This window comes from Carassius carassius, chromosome 12 (genome assembly GCF_963082965.1).
Source record: "Carassius carassius chromosome 12, fCarCar2.1, whole genome shotgun sequence".
Classification (NCBI taxonomy): domain Eukaryota; kingdom Metazoa; phylum Chordata; class Actinopteri; order Cypriniformes; family Cyprinidae; genus Carassius; species Carassius carassius.
In genome coordinates this window covers 27749684-27772371 of record NC_081766.1, presented here as the reverse complement: position 1 = coordinate 27772371, position 22688 = coordinate 27749684, and the positions used below count along the sequence as shown (strand labels likewise).

General features: G+C 37.5%; 1 protein-coding gene across 7 annotated transcripts in view; it reads right to left on the bottom strand.

Annotated features, from left to right (window-relative positions):
- Nucleotides 1-19109, bottom strand: part of LOC132155156 (E3 ubiquitin-protein ligase mib1) — a 70689-nt gene extending 51580 nt beyond the window's left edge. For all 7 annotated transcript variants that reach the window (XM_059564006.1, XM_059564007.1, XM_059564010.1 and 4 more), the window contains exons 1-7: nucleotides 17856-19109; nucleotides 17483-17654; nucleotides 12806-12935; nucleotides 8274-8378; nucleotides 7633-7699; nucleotides 1629-1833; nucleotides 1004-1187 (exon numbers count right to left, since the gene is read on the bottom strand). In XM_059564006.1, the coding sequence (XP_059419989.1) occupies nucleotides 1004-1187; nucleotides 1629-1833; nucleotides 7633-7699; nucleotides 8274-8378; nucleotides 12806-12935; nucleotides 17483-17654; nucleotides 17856-18084 (1092 nt within the window). In that variant the 5' untranslated portion in view covers nucleotides 18085-19109. The remainder of the gene's footprint in view (nucleotides 1-1003; nucleotides 1188-1628; nucleotides 1834-7632; nucleotides 7700-8273; nucleotides 8379-12805; nucleotides 12936-17482; nucleotides 17655-17855) is intronic.
- Between the last annotated feature and the right edge of the window lie 3579 nt (nucleotides 19110-22688).

The following is a 22688-nucleotide window of genomic DNA, read 5'->3' as shown; positions in this document are numbered from 1 at the left end:
ATGCGTGCACACAGTTAAGCATTGCTACCTTGACAATGTAGTCTGTTCATTATCATAATAAAATACAGTCAGTCAAACATATGGAAAAAAAAACTATGCAGTAAAAATTTAATAAAATATGTAGTTAAAAATATGCAGTAAAATCTGTGAAGTCATAAGTGTTATCACTGTACCGCTGTGACGTTATGCAAAACATCTTGTTTTATGTGGATATTGGAACGCGAGTGAAGTTCATTCAAATACATTTCCAATATGGAAACATTTGATTATATTTTTAATTCTGGTTATTTTCTAAATACTGTTAATTGAAAGGATTTGTTGTGGGGTGAGGGAAACTAAAATAGCCTAGCTATGTTTACAGTGTTTATTATAATGTTTGTAAACCTTTTGCATCGGCGTTAGTTTCATATGTATAGCCAATCCATGTATTTAGTGAAAGGATGATGTCATCACCCCACATAGTCAGACACCGCTACGTCACATATCAGCAACAAGGGCAGAGTACATGCTAGTGTTTGTGCAGCAGAAGCTATTGAGGCTGTTAGCTTTACTAAAGAAAAATCTAAAATTACTAAAGCAAAAATGTTGGTATACAGCATGCAATGTTTATGTGCATGATCCAAGTCTTCTCTATTTTTAATGCATCGTTGTGGCAGAATTAACCACATACTGGTCTGGCACGTATACTACATTGTTTTGAGACCGTTTCAGTGTTTTCCTGTATATGCAGATTTTTCTTGAGACGACACCGTGTTTATGAAGAACGAAGAAAAAAAAAATAGATTAGATGGGGGAAGCTCTGGGTTTATGTGGATGTGGTCTTAGATGAGACGTAGTTGCAAAGTTACTTATAGTTAGTACACTGTCTAAAATGGACTATCAATATAAAGTGTAACTACATAATTTCTCTTAAAAATATTGAACAACATGAGGGCAAGTGAATAATAACAATTTTCATTTTTGGGTGAACTATCCCTTTAAGGGTGAGGAAAGTGATGCTCACTGGCAGCATAGCTTCAGCCCACTCGCCATGTCCTCTCTGAAGTAGTTTGATGCGATCAATGTCATAGCAGATCTGGACCAAGTCTCCCACCATGAACTGAGAGCTGCCTCCCTCAGCACCAGCTGCCACCTCTCCACTACGTACAACGTTTGCCTTTGTGAGAACGGCTGGGTTAAATGTCCACCTGGAACACACAAAAGGGCTTTGTGTTCATTTCAAAGGTTATGTCATGGACCTTGAACAACAGATTGTAATTTTACTGATTATTATTTCAAATCTCAGGCTTTACAGGGTTAATATAGTTACACTGCTTACTTTGTGATTTTATTTAAGCAGATTCATGCAAATAAGAGGGCTAATGGGAATGTTATGGTCTTATGTAGCCACTTTAGGTCTTGTTACACTGATTTACTATTTCAGAAACAGCTTATTTTGGATTTTAGACTGTTTACATCCAAAATTAGAATTTATGTTATGTATCAACATTAATAATTAGTATTTATTACGATGTGTCATAATTATGAAGTTTGCATCTGTTGTGTGCTAAAACAAAGGCAAAAAATAAAACATTTATGACAATATATAAGGGTTTAAACAGTCTTTTCAGAGGTATAATGCGACTGACCTGTTTCCACTAGGATATTGCACAACAATGTCATGATCTTCATCAATGCCGCACACAGTGCCTGTGGTTGTGAGTGTTTCAAACATGCCATCAGTCCACCCTCCGTGACCATGCTGCAGCGACTGAACGATCTCCAGGTCCAAATCAATGTTGACCAAATCTCCAATCTGCAGGCCTCCTGGATTCCTGTTTCCATTCTGCTCACCTACAGAAAGTCACAAAGTAAAAAACTGAAATGAGCAATAGAATGACTTATGACTTAGTTGCTCTAATTTGTTAAAATCTAATTGGTGGGTTTTTGTTAAATGTAAGCCAAAATCATCACAATTAAAAGAACTAAAGACTTAAACTACTTCAGTCTGTGTGCATTGAATTTATTTAATACACGAGTTTCACAATTTGAGTTGAATTACTGAAATAAATGAACTTTTCTACAACATTCAAATTTATTGAGATGCACTTGTACATGTGTTAATAAATACAGGGTTTGTACAGATATTATATAAAAAAAATTCAGGACTTTCAATGACTTATGTATTATTTTGGGGAGTTTAAGGACTATAATCAGGCCAGTGGTTAAAAATTTCACTTGCCCAGCTAACATTTTCACTGACATTTAAACAGTCAGTAATAAAATAAGAACAAACAAAGCGGCTGTGTGCAAGTACCGATTTTAATTTTCTTTTGCTTCTTGTACTTGGTTTAACCCTGCTTGAAATGTTTAAACTGACAAGGCTTTAAGCACCTTTTAAATATACACCGAACAAAATTATAAACAACACTTTTGTTTTTGCCCCAATTTTCCATGAGCCGAACTCAAAGATCTAAGATTTCTTACACAAAACGCCTATTTTTTTCAAATATGGTTCACAAATCTGTGTTAGTGATAGGGCTGTGTGATTTGGGGAAAATATCTAATTGCAATTTTTTTGACAGATATTGCGATTTGATTTGCGATTTTAATTTTGCAGAGTCAAGCTTCAGCTTAATATTGTCAATAGTGTGCAGCACAGTATGGGCATCGTTACCCTGCAGAAAAAAACAACAGAAACCATCACAGCAATTATTATGGTTTCCCTTAAAACAGTTACACAATTACTTTTAAAGTGTGTTTTGGGCAATATCCCCTTAGGAATTACTGTTGTTCTATTGTTTCGCATCTGACAGATTTAATCCCATCAATAGAATCCATCAAATACCAGTAGACACCATTATAGTTTACATTAAAGTCTTAAAATAATTCCCATTATAACCCCTTACATCCATGACATTTTCTATTGTGTTTTGGGAGGGGTTCTATTTTTTTTTTTTTAGCAGGGAATATATTATAATTGTATTACTACTTTTACAGAATTTACTTAATTATTGAATTTCAAAGGAAAGATTTGTTTACTTTGTGTAAATAAAGAACTGTATTACTTTATATTAGTCAATTCTTGAAGTATTACATAGGTTACATCTGCTGATTTATACATTTTTTAAGTATTTGGGATTTTAAGAACTAGAGGAAAATGTGCTGAATGTTTCATTTCATCCAAGAGAAACTAGCAAAGCAGTTAGACTGAATTTCCACTCGTTTTAAAAGCAGAGCCAGTTGGGTTGCGCGCGTGCATAAAGTCTTATCCATCTTGTCAGATGCGCTCGTGGAGACGTGTGGTGCGGAGCCGCACGCTAATATAAACGAACATTACGAGACAGGCTGCGTGTGTGCGGCGAGTTTAAACGGCTCCTCCGTGAGTATGGAATTACATTTAGTTCAATAATAATGAACGGAACTTTATAAAACTGAACATAACCTTTTCAGAAAATATCAAACATATGCCATTACAATAGAAGAAAAACACAATGAAAATTAAAAAAATTAACACAGTTGCACAAATGTAGGCAAGGCAAGTTTATTTATATAGCACATTTCGTACACAATGGTAATTCAAAGTGCTTTACATAAAAGAAAGTAAAATAATAATGAAAAAAAATAACAAGAATAAAACAAGCAATTTTAAAACTTTTAAAATTATTAAAAAATGTACTTATTTAAAATGAATTTAAAACAGTTAGAAAATGATTTTACATAAAATAAAATAAAAATCAGTTCGGACATTGCACAGTGCTCATTCAATAAATGCACAGCTAAACAGATGAGTTTTAAGTCTAGATTTAAATGTGACCAGTGTTTTAGCACATCTGATCTCTTCTGGAAGCTGATTCCAACTGCGGGCGGCATAGTAACTAAAGGCGGTCTCCCCTTGTTTTGTGTGAACCCTTGGTATTTCTAACTGACTCGATCCTAATGATACTGATGATTAAGTCTAGAGTGTGTCCACCTTTGTGGGTGGGTCCATGCACATGCTGAGTCAAGTCAAAAGTGTTTAGAACCGTTATCATTTCTTTTGTAGTTTTGTTTTCTGCATTATCTATGTGAATATTAAAATCCCCTGCAATAACAAAACAGTCAAATTCTGAGGAAATCATTGATAACATTTCTGTGATCTCTTCAACAAAGGCTGGAGAGTATTTTGGAGGCCTGTAAATAATAATAAACAGAATGCGTGGAGCACCTTTCAGCACAATCCCTAGATATTCAAAAGACAAGTACTGACAAAATGACACCAAATGTAACAGGCTCTTCAAATATGGTTCATTTTTGTTAATGTTTTTCAAAGATTCGTTTCCGCTGATCGTGGATTCTGAATGCATTGCCACAGATTTAGCTTTTGCTTCGCAGTTTTTCATTTGGAATTTTGACACAAACCTCTTGTGGGGGCGGGGTTAACAGTGATCTACTCTGATTGGATAGTGAGCTTTTGATGGACAGGTGCTCTCTGACCGGGAAGTACAGACGTCACTCTGTGGTGCGCGCCGCGCATATTAAAAGCTCTCGCGGTGATTAAATGGTCTCTGGTCTCTACCCCAAAAATTATTTTTTACAGACAATGTGAAAGACATTTATTTTAAGCTGTACACTTATTTTGGTCATGTCACTGCACTCAGAAACTTTGGGATGACATTGGTGTGTTTGTCAAGTGTAAGATTTTGCCAGGCTTCTCAGTACATATGAAAAACATTATATTTGGGTATTATGACTCTGACCCCACAAACGAAAATATCAGTTTTGTTATTAATTTAATTTTTTTTCCTAAACAAATTTCACATTCACAAATGCAAATTCTCCAACTGTAAACCCGTCTTCTCTGTTTTTCTAAAATAAATGGAAAACCATTTGAATGTAATCTCAGTATCTACTAATAAGAACGCTATAAGGACTGTTAGAATTTGCTCCACCTTTGATCATGTGTAATTTAGTTTAGATTTTGAACCTCTTTCCTTTGGTTCTATTTTAATCTTAATTGTTTTTTTTTTGTTTTTTTGTGGTTGATATTATGTGATGTATGTTTATACTTTTGTGTGTTTTTGTTCTCTGCATTAATAAAAAAAAAGAAAAAGGAAAAAAAAGCTCTCGCGGTGATTTGTATGCAATACGTCGTGCCTTGTATTACTAAATATGTAAATAATATTTGACCTTCGATCATCTCAGTCTGTAAAGATGAGCTCCCAGGAGGAGATACGGAGCGGCATCGTCTTCCTCCTCCATTTGTTCTTCAAGGCAGCTTGAAGTAAGCTTGTGTTATTGAAGTAACCAATAACATCGATGCAAGTTTTAATGTTACAGTGTGCAACAGTTGTTGCGGGTAATTATTGTCATTCAGTAACACAGGCTTACTTCAAGCTGCCTTGAAGGACAAGAGCTCATCTTTACAGACTGAGACGATCGAAGGTCAAATATTATTTACATATTTAGTAATACAAATCACCGTGAGTGTGAGAAGCATTCAGAGACACAGGCTGTGTGTGCGCTCTTCTGAATTGGAAATAGCAAACATGCATTATAAATATATATATAAAACATACATACACACCTACATACACACACACACACATATACATACATATATATACATACATATATATATATATATATATATATATATATATATATATATATATATATATATATACATACATACATACATACATATATATATATATATATATATATATATACATACATATATATATATATAAATAAATATATATACATATATATATATATATATATATAAATATATATACATACACACACACACACACACACACACACACACACACGCACATGCATATGCATATGATTTGTTGATCGAAACATCTTCTAACTGGTTCATTGTAGCACTGTTTATGGTGCTTTCTACATCGGTGTTGATGAGAATAACAGCTCAGATTTATTTGGCTTTAAACTACATAAAGAGACCTGATTTGTACTGGAGAACTCTGTGCTGAACTCTTACTGGATTTCACAGCATTGTTTAGTGTGTGATTGTGACGGGTCACTGTAATAAACGTATGCGCTCTAAACTCGCGCTACACTGTTTTCTTTCGAGGCGAGCTGATAAAAGGACTGTGTGATGCGCAGTTCAAACGAGTACCACTATTTTGTTCCGCTTTTGACACATTTGGTGTTTAATATTTCTAACATGCACAACAGAGTGACAACGACTATCAGTTAGACAAAATGTCATTTATCCAGTGTGTTTGAGTTTATTAAACCCTGCGCTGCAAACACCTCTTAAATCACACAGAATAATGCAAGTGGGTATTTTTAATTATTTATTGAACGATTATGTAATTGTGGCATCCATAATTGTAATCGCGATTAGAAATTTGATTAATTGTGCAGCCCTTGATGAATGGCAAATGGGCCTCAGGATCTTGTCACAGTATCTCTGTGCATTCAAAATGCCATAAATAAAATGCACCTGTGTTCATTGTCCATAACATTCACATGCCCATACCATCAACCCACCACCACAGGCCACTCGATCCACAATGCTGACATCAGCAAAGCGATATGCTATACACGCTGGTCTGCCATCTGCCCTGTACAGTGAAAACCAGGATTCATCCGTGAAGAGAACACCTCTCCAAAGTGCCGGACGCCATCGAAACTGAGCATGTGCCCACTCAGGTCAGTTACGATGATGGACTGCAGTCAGGTGGAGACCCTGATGAGTACGACAAGCAGCAGATGAACTTCCAGAGATGGTTTCTTATATTTTGTCCAGAAATTCTTTGGTTATGCAAACCCATTGTTGCAGCAGCTGTCCGGGTGGCTGGTCTCAGACGATCTTGGAGGTGAAGATGCTTGATGTGGAGGTCCTGGGCTGGTGTGGTTACACATTGGCCTGTGATTGTGAGGCCGGTTGGATGTACTGCCAAATTCTCCGAAACGCTTTTGAAAACGGCTTATGCCAATTGCACACTCACTCAAAACTTGCGACATCTGTGGCATTGTGTGGTAAAACTGCACATTTTAGAGTAGCCTTTTATTGTGGCCAGCCTAAGGCACACCTGTGCAATAATCATGCTGTCTAATCAGCATCTTGATATGCCACACCTGAGAAGTGGATGGATCATCTCAGCAAAGGAGAAGTGCTCACTAACACAGATTTAGATGGATTTGTGAACAATATTTGAGAGAAATAGGCCTTGTGTGTACATAGAAAAAGTCTTAGATCTTTTGAGTTCAGCTCATAAAAAATTAAGGGGCAAAAACAACAGTGTTTTATATGCATTTGTCTGCATTGTAATGCATTTTTGTAGAGTAAAGTGAACTTCAACAGATAGCCCTTGCTCATTGAGTATGGGGCAGTGAACACTGTGTAGGACCTGAATAGAACCTTATTGTAATGGTTTGGGTAGCAAAGAGCACTTTATGAATTGGGGCCAAAAGAGCTTTTAAGCAGGAATGTGTCATTGTAGCCATGTATGTCTAAAGATCAGCCTGACTATACCATCTGGTGCTGACACCTAGTGGAGGCATATTATTCAATACACTCTGTTAAAATGCAGTAGAGGACTTCACTTGACCTATGAGGCTTAAGTCCTTCTATAAATCAAATATGTTCATGTAAAATATTATTAGTCTACTAGTATAGCATGGAAAACTTACCCAAAACTGGACAGTGGTCTCGGTAAAAAGTGCCACCTTTGGCATCTTGCACACACTTCAAATCAGACTAAAAAAGAAAAAAAGACAATAAATTATAACAGATTTGTTCAAAAAAAAAATATATATATATTTTGAGTGCCTAATCACGAAAGTTTAAACAGCAAAAATAATAGTTGTCTGCATTTCCTTCTCTTTATCCAAATCTAATTAATAATTCCAGTGGCAGATGGCTGCGCACACCCTCCAGATATATGGCAATCACAGACAAAAGCCGTTGCCCAACCACAAAATGATTGGCTGAAATACAGACATCGCAGAAAGTCTAACAGACAATCAACTTCAATAACTGAGGCACGCTTTCTGCAGACAACACCCCCTGCTTTCTTTGCCTGTGGTCTTCATTTTGAATCTCGCTCTCTTTTAAAGAGACAGAAAGGGAAACGATTTATTTTATCATGCAGATAGCTCATCCAGCTGCGCCTCACAATGGCTGCCCTGCACATGCCTCTTATAAAGAAGCCCAGCTTCTGGGATGACTAGTCTGTGTGTGGTGAAGTGCATGTGTAAGGGTGTGGGTAGCAACACAAATGCCGGTTAACTGCAGTCTTTTGTGTATGTGCATAGTGATGGGGGTGGCTTACCATGCCCTCGAATCCCACTCTGTAGAGGTTCTTGGCCCCGTTGTCCCAGAGGACGTAGGCTGCGCTGTGGGGGCTGGCAGCACTCCAGTCCTGGATCTCTGTCACCTGAAACATATAAGAATGGTGAGGGAGGGCAAAGAGTAGAGGAACTGATACTGACAAAACAAGAAATTCACAGACTTAGTGAATATCCTTCACTAAGTCACATAACTAAAGCACTCTACAGTCTGATTAATTCAACTTACAAACACAATATTCAAGGGCAAAAGAGTTTAAGGACCATGGACATCCCAATAAAGCTAATGTGAAACTAAAAAAACTGCATTATAAAAAAATTGTAAATGACATCTTAAAAGGTTAAAAGCTTAAATTTTGCCACTTAATGGTACTTGTAAAGTTATTCAAAGCAGCTTGTCTTGGACTAGACTTTAAAGTCGAGATGAAATGCAAGTAGCAACATTTTTTTTACTCCATATTGTGATGAACATCAGAGTGTAACAGATTAATGATCCAGTGTCAAACATGTTAAGATTTCCTCTACAATAATGTACTATATATAATTTTCGTCACACAATAAACAAGATTAGATATTTGTAAAGGTAAAAACAATGAACAAGCAGCAAGTGCACTGACAGTCCCAAGAGAGTGTCAGTTTTCACCACCAGACACGCCATTCAGCATCCCAATGGGTTAAACGTTCAAACTCAATGTTTAGGTTGAAGTATGCTTACTCTTTGAAAGAAGTGTGCTTGAAAGCACTCTTTAATTACACTTAACTGGAGTGGCCTGAAATATCTGACAATTCAAAGACTAAATGAATAGCTGACTTGCACAGTACAGTCTCAAAATTTTCCATTTAAAATATCTATGCCGAACATATGAGAAAGATTAGTTTCTTCCTAGGACAACATTTAAATACGTAATAAAAATGCTATTCTCTAATTGGGCTTTGCAGGTTAGTCAATAAGCAGAAGAGAATCAGTGCTTAACAATCCACCTTTTTCTTCCCGTAAAGATGGGCGCAGCCATTTGTAAATTCTATGTGTCTGGCTTCCTGTCTCATCCGCGTCAGGGAACTACACTAACCTTTTCCACTGGTGGCACTTGCGCGACTAACTTTTTCAGTTACTTGCGCAAAACAAAATTTGGTTGCACAAATTTTTTTATAGTAAACCGCTCTGGATAATAATGAAACTGTATTGCATACAGATGTGCTTTTTTATTTTACTTGCAATCTTTTAAACCACATGCCTTGTTTTATTTCTTACAGTACACACAGTGCATTGCTCCGTCTTGGTACCTTAACCCAGGGCCGTAGCTGGGGTTAGAGGGGCCCTGGTGCAGGTTGTACAGTGGGCCCTGTTTGAAATGGTTTAATATTTACTGTACGTTCGTTCTATTTATTTATTTGTGCTATTTACACAAAGGTTACGTTTTTTTTTTTTTTTAAGTTTGTAGGTGTCCAGAAACTAATTTAAAATGGCACTGCATAGTCTTCACTGTAAAATAAAATACATAGTCAAACCAAAATGTATTCAGACACCTTCAACATTTCTCACATTACCACAGTTTATTTGTTATAGTTTAGAAATTGGTAATAAAATATGACAAGAATTCATCTTGATAATGTCAGATAACTTTGATAGAAAGATATGTAATGGAATCAACCAAAACTTCAGACAACGTTCAGTATGACAATATTTACACAAATATCAATACTTAGTTAAACAATTACCAAGCAATGCTTCATTTTGTTCAGACTGTGGAGTGAAAAGTTTGTATTAGCAATTAAAGAAATAAACTCTTAATCAAAACATGGTCAGGTCCCTAATTTAATATACATATTTTACCAATTTCACTGGTTGTCTACAGTATGAAGAATTTTTGGGTATAACTCTTTACTTTCACTTAAGACATAACCACAGACTTTTCGAACACACTTTCCAAGACAGGTATTTTGACATATTTAGTATGTATTTGTTGTCGGTACAAAAGCAAGAAGACTTTGAGACGCATCTCTACTTGCGCCCTGAACACCAGAACACCGCGGTGCTGAATTAAGCTCTTTCGCATCCTTTTCTGTTTGTTTAAACTGCGATTTGTATTTGGTTCAGTGTCGCTGTCCATGAGACGTGGCTCTCTCGTGCGCACCAAACACACCGCGCGAGTAACCAGCTGCTCGGTTCAGCTTTCCCACATCGCGGGGCTGAAGCCAACTTGATGTGTTGAATGCTCAGAGCACGTTATAAAACCTATTTTTAGAATACACATTTCTGTTTTAATAAATGCTCATAGTAAATCATAGCATATTGCCTAAAACATAAGGTAGGTACAAAAATAATCAGTGATACATTTGCAACCTCAAAAAAATTAGGGTCGCAATGTCATTTCAAAAGGTCGCAAATGCGACCATTTTGGTCGCAGTGCAGTTCCCTGCGCGTCCAGCTATTTAGCTGTAAAAAAAACCACTCGTTTTGCTGCTTGATATTGAAAATCGGTGTGTCTTAACCATATTATTTAATAAACACTCTTTTATAATGCAAACAGTTTTACCATTTACTGCACTTTATTATTTTTCTTGTTATTTCCCTATAGCGGCTTATGAACAGGAAGTCTCACCCATAGGCTTACTTCTGCGTTGAAAAAAAGTTGGATAGAGCACTGAATAAATGTATTAGACTGAAAGCTAGGAATGTCAATTTTTTTATCATTTCCATGATCGATCGTTGTTTAAATTTATGATCAATTAATCAATTAATCGTTAACCTTAATGCTGCAAAATGCATCTATCGCAGCGGCACACAGTCACCAGCATGACAGGATGTGCAAAAGCCACTCAAAAAAAGCAACAAAATAAAAACATTTTCTCACCCGAATGAAAAGGGTTTTAGTCTGAATAAAATGTTAGAAGCAGAATTGTAAAATGCAAAAATGTGATTATGATCATTTTATAAAATGAAGAGAGCGTGCCATATATTTAGATCATTTTACTTCATTGACTGTTTCCTATCCCGGCATGGAGACTGCTGAACCCGCTTCTTTAAATGTTTTTTGGTGTTCGTTGTTGTATTTTAAAACACAATTGCAAATGTTTTCAACTTACATTATGGCATAAAAAAAAGATCCCAAACGTAACTGTGGTGCGTATGGCTGTGCTGCGCAGTAAGTGAACCGCTTTCATTTGCATTCCATTTATGTTTGGTTGACTATTTTATTTTGATAATGAACAGACTGTTATGTAAGTTTGAATTGCTAAAATATGTGGGGTGTGTGCGCACGAGGTGCCGGCGCAATCAAACAACTGAATCATAAAAAATAAAAAAAATTTAGATATAATCCACAAAAGTGTTTACTTTTATTTTTGCACACACAATAAAAACAGAAGATCTGTGCTTTTGTAAAACAAAGCAAATAAACAGAATGTGCGTTGTCACCCTTACCTTTCCGTGAACTTGTTTATGGAGTGCCATGCCTAACTTCTGTTTTAAATCTGGTATCTTAAGTCAGATATATTTTTATTTTAGGCCTATTACTTGTATAGGCTATACATTTTCCTTAAAGCATCTCAGATTGTCCCAGGGCTTGCCTTAGGATGCTCAGTTGTTGCATCACTGTTTAGAGACATTCATTGAATGCTCTGGGAAAAGGTTTTGTCAGTTTCGTCACAGCACCTTTTAATTGCTGTTTTGAATCCAGCAATTATTTGTTTACAAATTATAAGATCTGATTTTGACAAGTGTGGTACAAAAGCTTTGATTATTAAAGGGATAATTGGTTAGCTGGAAAAATGTACATTGCGACCATGATTTTGGATGCAGTTCGAGCCCATATAACCCACATTTACGCAGCTTTGTTCTGGTTTGCTGGTTGGTCACGAATTTTCACATATTCAATCATATTTAGGCACTGTTTCTTTTCCTAAAACCTCACAATCTAACCCTTAAATTTTGCAGGTTATTTTATTGTCATGCAAACGCATTCACGCATTTTCGCATCTCGTTTTTTTTGCATGAAAGAGATCTGTTAGTTTAATGTAGTTCTGTGGGTCACCATTGTGCTGGAGTAGAGCCTGTGCTTCAGTTAAGGATGTGCCACAAACAGTGATGTTCTGCTGCTTTATTTAAAGGCAGTAACTGTTGAGTTGCTGATACAGTGATGATCTTTGTTAAGTACTTCAAGCACTGCAATGATTTGATTTGAAGTCATGTTTTGAGTTCCTTTACTATTACACATTAAGTGTTTCCAGTAAAAAAAAAAGAAAAAAAGAAACATTCCATCTCAGTGGACTAAATTCTCAACTGTAGTTAATTTATTGATTTGAATTACACAAAAAAAATCTAATTTACTGTAAAATGTATGTATAGCATTACAAATTAACAGTTTGCTGTATTTACTGTACAATTGTAATTACTGATTTACAGTACTTTGGTAAATGTACAGTCTTACTGGCAATGTTTATACTGTGAATGTTTTAAATCTACCGAATGATAAGTAAAGAAAATCAAGAATAACCAAACATGTTGAGGCACTACCTTCCCTCTTCTTCCATTCCCGCCATCCTGATCCTCCCACTGCCAATCCACTCCTCGCACCACCCGTCCCCCTGCAAAGATGCCCCGGGCGCTGATCTTCTTTGACTTGCGACGAGACTCCAAAAGAACTCTGTGCAAACACATAAAAGTATGTTATGAGGTGGAGTGGTAACTTCCTGCAATGCTCTAGCTAACAAACAAGATTTCATTGTAGGTTTGTATTTTATAATGTTTAACTCAAATTTCTTTGAATATCAAGTGTAACCTGAAACCTTCAGAATAAAAAAAAAAGGATAATCCTGGATCAATTTTAAATCAATTATTGCTTGTTTCTAGAAGAGAACCGTGTCTCCCATCTGGAAGCTGCCCCGTGCTGAACCACAGCAGACAGTTTCTGATCCTCCAGCTTTGCTGACATGTGTTCATTGTTATACGTGCCCCTAACTAACTGCAAAAAGTTCTCTCAATACAAAAAAACACATTGCATATTGCAAATCATTTTTAGGTTATGCATGCTGTGCTTGACATTGTAAACCTCAGTAAAAAAAAACACCTCTAAAATACAAAAGAGAAACAAACAAATAATAAGTATCTTGTGCACAGAATGATCATATGCATCCTAAAGCAGCTGGAAACCACAGCATGAGACAGCAGCTGCCAAAAGAAACACCCAAGCAAAAAAGACTGACTTTAACCCCTTTCACACTGCGTGCAGGTCCCGGAAAATTGCTGTGTGAGCGCAAACACGTCCTGGGATTGAATACGGGATCAATCCCGGGTTGGGGACCTAGTAACATTGCCGGGTTCAGTCCCAAAAGTCAGAACTAATGCCGTAAAGGGTGTGTCGTAGTGATGACGCACGATATTGTGCGACTTACCAGGTGTTTTGAAAGCAGATCAACATTCGTGACAAAAAAAATATGTGCAAACTAATGAAGCAGAGATCAGTTAGCTCCTCACTACCCGCGCTGAAACTGAGATCATTTGCCAACTTAAGTGAAAGTTAACGTGCCTAGCTTTTTCGACTCATACATTACATGTAACATTCTGATGTCACGTGTCTTTACGGGACCTTTACGGCTTGTGTGAGAACGCACGCAAATATTCCGGGTAATCACTGCCAGAGTGGCAGTGTGAAAGGAGCAAAATCTAGCGACCTGGGAACAAATGCCGGGACACATTACCCGTGTATTATTAGCCCCTTTCAGCGTGCTTTCACACACAACCAGTAAAGGTCTCGTAACGACACGTGACATCAGTGTGTGACGTGTAATGTACGAGTCAAAAATGCTAGGCATGTTATACTTTCACTGCAGTTGGCGAAAGATCTCAGCGTCAGCGCGGAAAGAGAGGCACTAACTGATCTCTGCTTCATTACAGTTTGCGCATATTGTTTCATCGCGAACGTTGATCTTCCTTCAAAACACCTGGTAAAAGAGTCGCACAATAACGTGCGTCATCACTATGACACGGCATTAGATCTGGCTTTTGTTCACACAGCAATCATTCCGGGACTGAACCCGGCAATGTTAAGCCCCTTTCACACTGCATGGCAAATTGCCGGAACATTGCCAGGTCGCCTTCTGTGTGAAAGCAAACACGTCCCGGGATTGATTCCGGGATTGATCCCGGGTCGGAGACCTAGTAACATTGCCGGGTTCAGTCCCGGAACGAGCGCTGTGTGAACAAAAGCCAGATCTAATGCCGTGTTGAAGTGATGACGCATGTTATCGCGAGACTCTTTTAACAGGTGTGAGGCAGTTATGGGTGGATGCCACCAGAGATGTCTTCAACAACTACTAGACTTCTTAATAGCCTTATCATACGGAGACAGTTTAGGATACGTTACTCAAGCCAGTAAAAAGGAATAGATTGCAAGGCTAAAAACAAAAACAGCTCCATTTTCATATTCCATGCATGAACGTAGGTAAACAAAACGATTCAAGCTGTATTACACACACACACACACACACACACACATATATACAGGTCCTTCTCAAAAAATTAGCATATTGTGATAAAGGTCATTATTTTCCATAATGTAATGATAAAAATTAAACTTTCATATATTTTAGATTCATTGCACACCAACTGAAATATTTCAGGTCTTTTATTGTTTTAATACTGATGATTTTGGCATACAGCTCATGAAAACCCCAAATTCCTATCTCAAAAAATTTGCATATTTCATCCGACCAATAAAAGAAAAGTGTTTTTAATACAAAAAAAGTAAACCTTCAAATAATTATGTTCAGTTATGCACTCAATACTTGGTCGGGAATCTCCTGATAACTAGCTGCATTGACCCTGCCCTTGATAAAACACAGTGGACCAACGCCAGCAGCTTACATGGCACCCCAAACCATCACTGACTGTGGGTACTTGACACTGGACTTCAGGCATTTTGCATTTCCTTCTCCCCAGTCTTCCTCCAGACTCTGGCACCTTGATTTCTGAATGACATGCAAAATTTGCTTTCATCCGAAAAAAGTACTTTGGACCACTGAGCAACAGTCCAGTGCTGCTTCTCTGTAGCCCATTTCCTGCACACGCCTGTGCACGGTGGCTCTGGATGTTTCTACTCCAGACTCAGTCCACTGCTTCCGCAGGTCCACCAAGGTCTGGAATCGGTCCTTCTCCACAATCTTCCTCAGGGTCCGGTCACCTCTTCTCGTTGTGCAGCGTTTTTTGCCACACTTTTTCCTTCCCACAGACTTCCCACTGAGGTGCCTTGATACAGCACTCTGGGAACAGCCTGTTCGTTCAGAAATTTCTTTCTGTGTCTTACCCTCTCGCTTGAGGGTGTCAATGATGGCCTTCTGGACAGCAGTCAGGTCGGCAGTCTTACCCATGATTGCAGTTTTGAGTAATGAACCAGGCTGGGAGTTTTTAAAAGCCTCAGGAATCTTTTGCAGGTGTTTAGAGTTAATTAGTTGATTCAGATGATTAGGTTAATAGCTCGTTTAGAGAACCTTTTCATGATATGCTAATTTTTTGAGATAGGAATTTTGGGTTTTCATGAGCTGTATGCCAAAATCATCAGTATTAAAACAATAAAAGACCTGAAATATTTCAGTTGGTGTGCAATGAATCTCAACTATATGAAAGTTTAATTTTTATCATTACATTATGGAAAATAATGAACTTTATCACAATATGCTAATTTTTTTAGAAGGACCTGTATATATACATATATATACACATATATACACATATATATGTGTATATATATATATATATATATATATATACACACACATATATACACATACATATATATATATATAAAGCTAACATATGACTGGCAGCCATTAAAAAAAAAAGTCAACTATATTTTGATCAGAACCACATTAACCATTGATCAAACTAAGCAGAAATAGAACAGCACACATTTCCCGTGTTACCGTCATGACAGAAATGCAACCTATAAACAATTTAATAAATCTTGACGCATCTTCGCATATACTTTACCATGCCCTCTGCATTTTAAGGTGGAGCTATTAAAAAAAAAAAAGCTACCTTTGGACGCAAATTTATAGTCTCTGTATTTAATAGAGAAAACAAATGACAGAAGTGTTAAATGAACGAAGGTCAATCAGGTTTAACCAACTACTCCACTTTCTAAAAACATCCACCATATTGCATTCTACGACTCCTTTTCTTGGAGCAAACAGGGAGATATTTTGCTTCTGGATGATTATTCAAAATTTCCACGTTATATATTCATAACAACACCTGTTTTATCATAATGTTTACTAAGTTAACAAAGAGTTCACCAAATATGATAAGCAAAACATTTGATAAGGTTTATCTGAGCTGCAATTTGCCTGGCTATTTGGGATGTCAGTCATGTATCTGCAATAAGATCAATTGCCAATTATATTGCAATAAAACAGCTGTAAATATCATAGAGTAACTTGTGCATCACACCAAAAGGGGCCAGTTAGTTTATAAACATCTTCTCCACCAAACAAGTTAGAAGCAAAGCAAAATTGTTTTATCACCGATCAATTCAATTGACTGGAGCAAGAGGACACAAAACACATGCAAAAAAAAAAAAAAAAGATTCATACAAGCATGTAAGAAACTAGGGTCCAGTTGTTCAAAAGAAATTTTACCAGATTTAATTTGCATCATACACGTTCATATTCTTCACTTGATTTATCCATTATAGTCATAAGACACAGTAGATAAAATAGGTTTTTAATGCTTTAAGTACAGTAAAGAAAAATATTTTTGCTCATATACATAATGAACGTTGCTGTGAGAGAAACACACACACACACACACACACACACACACACACACACAAGAACCTGGTTAGCCAAACCAGGTAGACATGACAGATAGAGTACAATGTCCCAAAATAAAAATAAAAAACAAGACCAATGGGCCACCTTCATGCACTATGTAATTCAAACCTAAAGTAGCTTGTTTTTAGATTGATGTCCCATATTGATGGACATGGTTACCAATGATGCAAACTGCTCTGTACTATTAAAGGCTGGAATTCCCACTAAACTCCAGGCAGAGGAAGAGTGGTCTACCTTTCACTGGGCAACAACAGTCTGTAACTGAAGAAAATATTGCATGCTGGGTCTGAAACTGGCCAGAGAAGCTACCTCATCCACAGTGGGAATAATGCCAAGGAGCCAAGACCACAGGGAAGAAACTCACCTCTCACTTCCAGGAGTGGTGATGCGGTAGAACCTGTGACGCAGGTGATGCTTATCGCCATGGTAACAGGTGGTGCAGAGGTCATAGTTGGTGCACTCTGCACACTTCCATCGGATCCCAATGATGGGCTGCTGCCGACAGGTGTCACACATTGTGCCATCATGCTTGATTCCTGTAACATGGTAATTACACGCATGAGAGACACAAAATGTAGATACCACCCACAGTGTGCCAACTACAGATAGCTCTATTATATATCTGCTCTATTATATGTGTATATATGTACATAGAGACACACATACACAGATAAAGTGTCAAAACCTAAATGTTAATTAATAAAAACTCTAACTTGCACTTGGTGAAGGAGTCTCACCTGTGGGCGCACTGTCGAGAATCCTCACATCATAAGCTCCGGAGCAGCGGTAATTGGCGGCGGTGCCGTTGTCCCACACAACCACCACCTCCTCCGGGCTCTCAAAACTCCTGACAGTGCCGACGTGCCCTTCTCCTCCGTCCTGTTTACCCCACTTCCAGTCAGGCCCGCGGATAACTCGAGCACCCACTCCTTCCATCATGACTCGGTTATTCCTACCGGTGGTCATTTACAGGCAAATGTTGCAATATAAGTCACATTTAGCTAGCCGTTAAGCCAGCTCAGAAAACGTGAGGTCCTAAATTAGCTGATTCGTCCCGTCTTACATCTAGGTCAATGGCAAGTGAATGAGGGTCATTTAGCAGTTAATACAATTAACTATATATTGATATCCTAAAGACAGCATTTAACTGTGGGGTATTCAGAATTGCTTAAGTTGGCGACAAATAAATGTAACTTAATGGGCAAGTCGTTTTCTTGAAATATCTCTTACGGAGTCGAGTTAGCAAATTTACGTTGTAATTTAATTTATTCTGGACACAAATTTGTGCTAAATGTGTATATTTACGTTTTTCGCGGCTGCTTTTAGCAAAGGCCGGTTAGCTGGTCTAGGCTAACCAGCCATAGCAAACCTTCCCAAAGTTCTAGGCTGTTACTTGACGCAAGCAAAATTCCTTTCAAACTTTAGATGTAGAAAAAACAACCGTCGTTTTAATCTTGAGATGTAAAAATGGTTTGCGAACTTCGCCGTGCGTTCCCAAGCGATCAACAGATGGTTCAACTTCGCGCGACGCGATTCACAATGTCTGTCTGTGTGAGCTTGTGTAACGTTACGCGAAAAGCTTCTGCAACAATCAGCTCCAGCATCCAATGCATTTAAACCACTTTCATCAAAGCGTCCCGTTTCTAATAAGAGACAGGGTAATCTCTGAATGAACGCCTGCCGGTGAAGTAACCGCTGTTCTTCATGCCCGAAACAAACGCATCTGGATCTGTAAACAGCAGCCACATCGCCACGGATGAGGAGACCTTTGTTAGTGCTTTCCCAAGAATTCCACCAGCAGAACTTAATATATCCTTGCCAAAAAAGATTCTGAGATAATTTCTGAAATATATCCTTAAAGCCAACCTTTAAGCCCAAGTACTATCAAAGAATTGGGGAAAATGCTTGATAATTTCTTGAGAAATTTTTCATTGAGGTGCAACTCAGGGCGAACGCGTCGCCATTATTGTCAATCAGAGCTCGAGCCAGCGGAGGTGGGACTGTGTTTGGGATCCAAGCAGATCCCGTGGCGTAAAATGACGTCACGTCAGGGTTTAAAGTGAGCAAAGCCCAAACACAAAATAATTTGCGGAATCCGGCTGTATTATGTGTCTTCATATATATGTAGACTGCAAAAGTCTCTAAGGTCTGTCTGAAATTTTCATCTGAAATAATCTTTTGTATCAGGTTTCTATGTTTAAGTTCAGTTATTTCACTTTAATGGCAATGAAAAGGACCCGTTTTTTGCCATTAAACTGAACCTGAACATAGGAGCCTGATAAAAAGTCGTCACGCACACACACACACGTTTATGGAGCTATCTAAATGGGGACATTCCATAGGCAAAATGGTATCTATACTGTTACAAACTGTATTTTCTATCGCCCTACACCAACCCCACACCTAAACCTACCCCTTACAAGAACCTTTCCGCATTTTTACCATTTTTAAAAAACTTTGTTTACTTTATTTTTATACCAGTTTTACAAATGAGGATGTTCCCTAAGGGAAGTTTTTGGAGATTTTGTCAGGTTTAGCTCACTTTTGGGTATAATTTGTCCCCAAAATATGGTTAAGACATTTATGTTCTGTAGCCTATGGAATGTTTTTAATACATATTAAACCAAACTTATTATTAATTATTTATAATGAATAAAGATTTAATAAAACAAAAATTTAATTAGTTGTATTTTTTATGTTTGTTTTATGAATACAATATTTATACATATGTTTTTATTTATGTTTTATGTTTAATTTCTGAAGGTTTGGGCCTTCATATAATTCTCAAACTAATAAAAGTAGTGAACAGGTTCTGCAGCACTGAGATGACTATTAAGACCTCAGTGTTACAGTCTATGTTTTTTGTTGTTGTTGTTTGTTTGTTTGTTTTGACAATGTGTTCAAATAATATTGTTTTTGCAATTGTCTTGGATGTTTCAGTTGTTGTTCACTGCAAATCCTGTGTATATAGACTTAGTAGAAGCAATTGGGATACTAGACAATGATTGGCTTTTTTATAGGTTTTGGTTTTTGAAAGGTTTGGTTCCTTTATCGATTCGGTTCACTCACATTGTCTCAGTTACTGACACTTGGGCAAACTCGGTTTCTCTGAAATACTTAAGCCTTATTGGATAATGTTCTTGTAGCTGCACAAACTAATGGCATTTCAGTCATCAGAACCGTCTGCTTAATGCCATTTCATCAAAAATGTTCTCTTTCAGCATGAAGACTGAGCTAAGAAATAAGAAGCCTACTATTCACTGTAGAAGAGCCCCTACAGCGGAAAGATGCTTCAGATGATCAGAGCTTCTACCCTGTGGCCATCTGATGAAACTTAAGAGCAATTTGTTGCAAAGTGTCTAGCCACAAGCATAGCACCTGCAGGGCACCCCTGCATGCCTTGAATGAGCACCGTGAGTGTGTCACTCACTCATCTGGGCTGCTTCTGAAGCAGCACTCTCCGGGATGGACTGTTCTTGTTGTGAGAGCATGAGTCTAGATTGCTAACTTTCAGGAAAGCAGCCCTACCCCTTGCGCTCTCCCTTCCTTCCTGCCAGGAAACAAAACAGAGTCAGAGGGCTCTGCAGAAGGGTTCAAGTGAATTCACGCCAGCGTAGATCCTCCATACCTCACTCTACCTGCAGGAGAGGATTTCCTGAAGATCATTTCCCGACAACATCCTCTTTTAGGACAAGTAGTCTGGTCTCTTTTAAAGGATCCAAAGAGGATGTTGTCGATGACTCCATGTCATCAGTGGCTTCTGATGCAGAGGAATGGTCTTGCTCCCTGGAGTCACTCGACCCTTTTCGCCCAGAAAACCAGGTGAAGCCAGGCCCAGTGTGGACAGCAATCTGCATCCTCACCAAGGCCTTTGAAGAGCTTGGCTTAAAGTGGTCAGCCCCAGAAGAACCCGCCCACAGCCACCTCAATGAATGGTTCCTGCCAGGGCACCGCCAGTGAGCCCCCAGAGATCTGAACCATTATGATTTTCGCGAGAGACCCAGCGTGAATCAAAACTAAAGGTTAAAGGTTTTGCTAAAGGTTATGAGATTAAATTAACAAATTTAAACGTCATATGAAAAATGAAGGAGGACAAATAAAATAAATAATTTTGCTTTATCAGTGCAGTCACAAGTAAAACTTGTTAAGTTAGTTTATACATTTGAAAATATATAGCAATAGAGATTCGAACACGTTAGGTCATATAAAGTCATTTTTAAATCAGTGTTATCTATTGATTCTACAGCTCATTTGTAATACATGATCTGTATACATTGATATTCATTTAATTAATTGTTCAACTAAAATTGCTTGTGTGTAATTGATTAATAATAATATGAATTATATAATGATTATATAAATCATATAAAATAACTCTAAGTAGTTATCATTAAAGTCTTCTTTTTTTTTTTTTAGTAGGCTATTGGTTAGCCGTAGAGTGTAAGTTACTATTGCAACGAACACCGCTAAAAGCCAAGCCACTTACATGGTACCTAAAACCCAGGATTGGCGCAAACTAAACGGAAATTTACCTGGCTAGCCAGCTAATCCGGCTTCATGGTAAAGGCCCCAGGACTTGGATTGATAGAAATGTTTGGCAATTCTATGAAGGTAATTTAATGCCTAAAAGATTTGTATACACAGGGTAAGAGTTGTGGAAGTGTACATAAGACTGTAAGCTTTAATTAAATGTGCATGCACAAGAGAAACTTTTGTAAATGTTTAAATCACGTTTCAAGCATAAGAAAAAACAATATTTGCAGCATTTTACTGTTACTTGTAAGTGTTATTCATGTATTGTGAAACTGCAGCACCTGCTAACGCAAAATAAATATGATCTGCATTCTTCTGGCTTCCATTGTTCCCTGCTTACACTCACGTTGTTTTTGCTAAAATATGGTCAAAAGTAATGCAAGTCTGTGAACAGTGATTTGCAGGCGAAAACAACAGTTTAAAGAACTGCAAAACGGATTGACTGGAAAAAAAACCTATGTATATGTGTGAAAAAAAAACTTGCAAATGTCTAAATGGCTAGTTGTGCATGTGGAGCAAAAATTTCCTGAAATAAACCAATATATACAGCTACGTCTTTCTTTTCTATGTGCTCACAATTTTGGCACGATGAGTTTTGCAAGCATAGGTGGGAGGGCGGGTCCACAACCTTCTTGTAGCCAAAACATGAGGCTCTCGTTGACTCTCCATTTACTCTTATCCGATTGGTTCAATAAACACATCATATGCCAAAACAATGTGTTCTTACTGAATTCCGAGCTGTGTAGTATCCTTTTCTTCCTCAACAGGCTATATATGATATAATCGTTTATTATAATATTGTAATTTTAATTTTAATTTAACATGTTGTAATTTAAGGGGATTTGACTAAATATTACTAAAAAAAGATTTTTTTTTTATTTAACTTGGTGGGAACTTATTCACCATTTATCATCTGTAATACCACTGTGTGACCACTAGATGGCTGTTTAGCTCTATAAATAAACATATAAATATGGCTGTGTGTTCCCTAGTGGCTGGGAACACTGGTTTCCCACATAATTAGTTACTTTAATTTG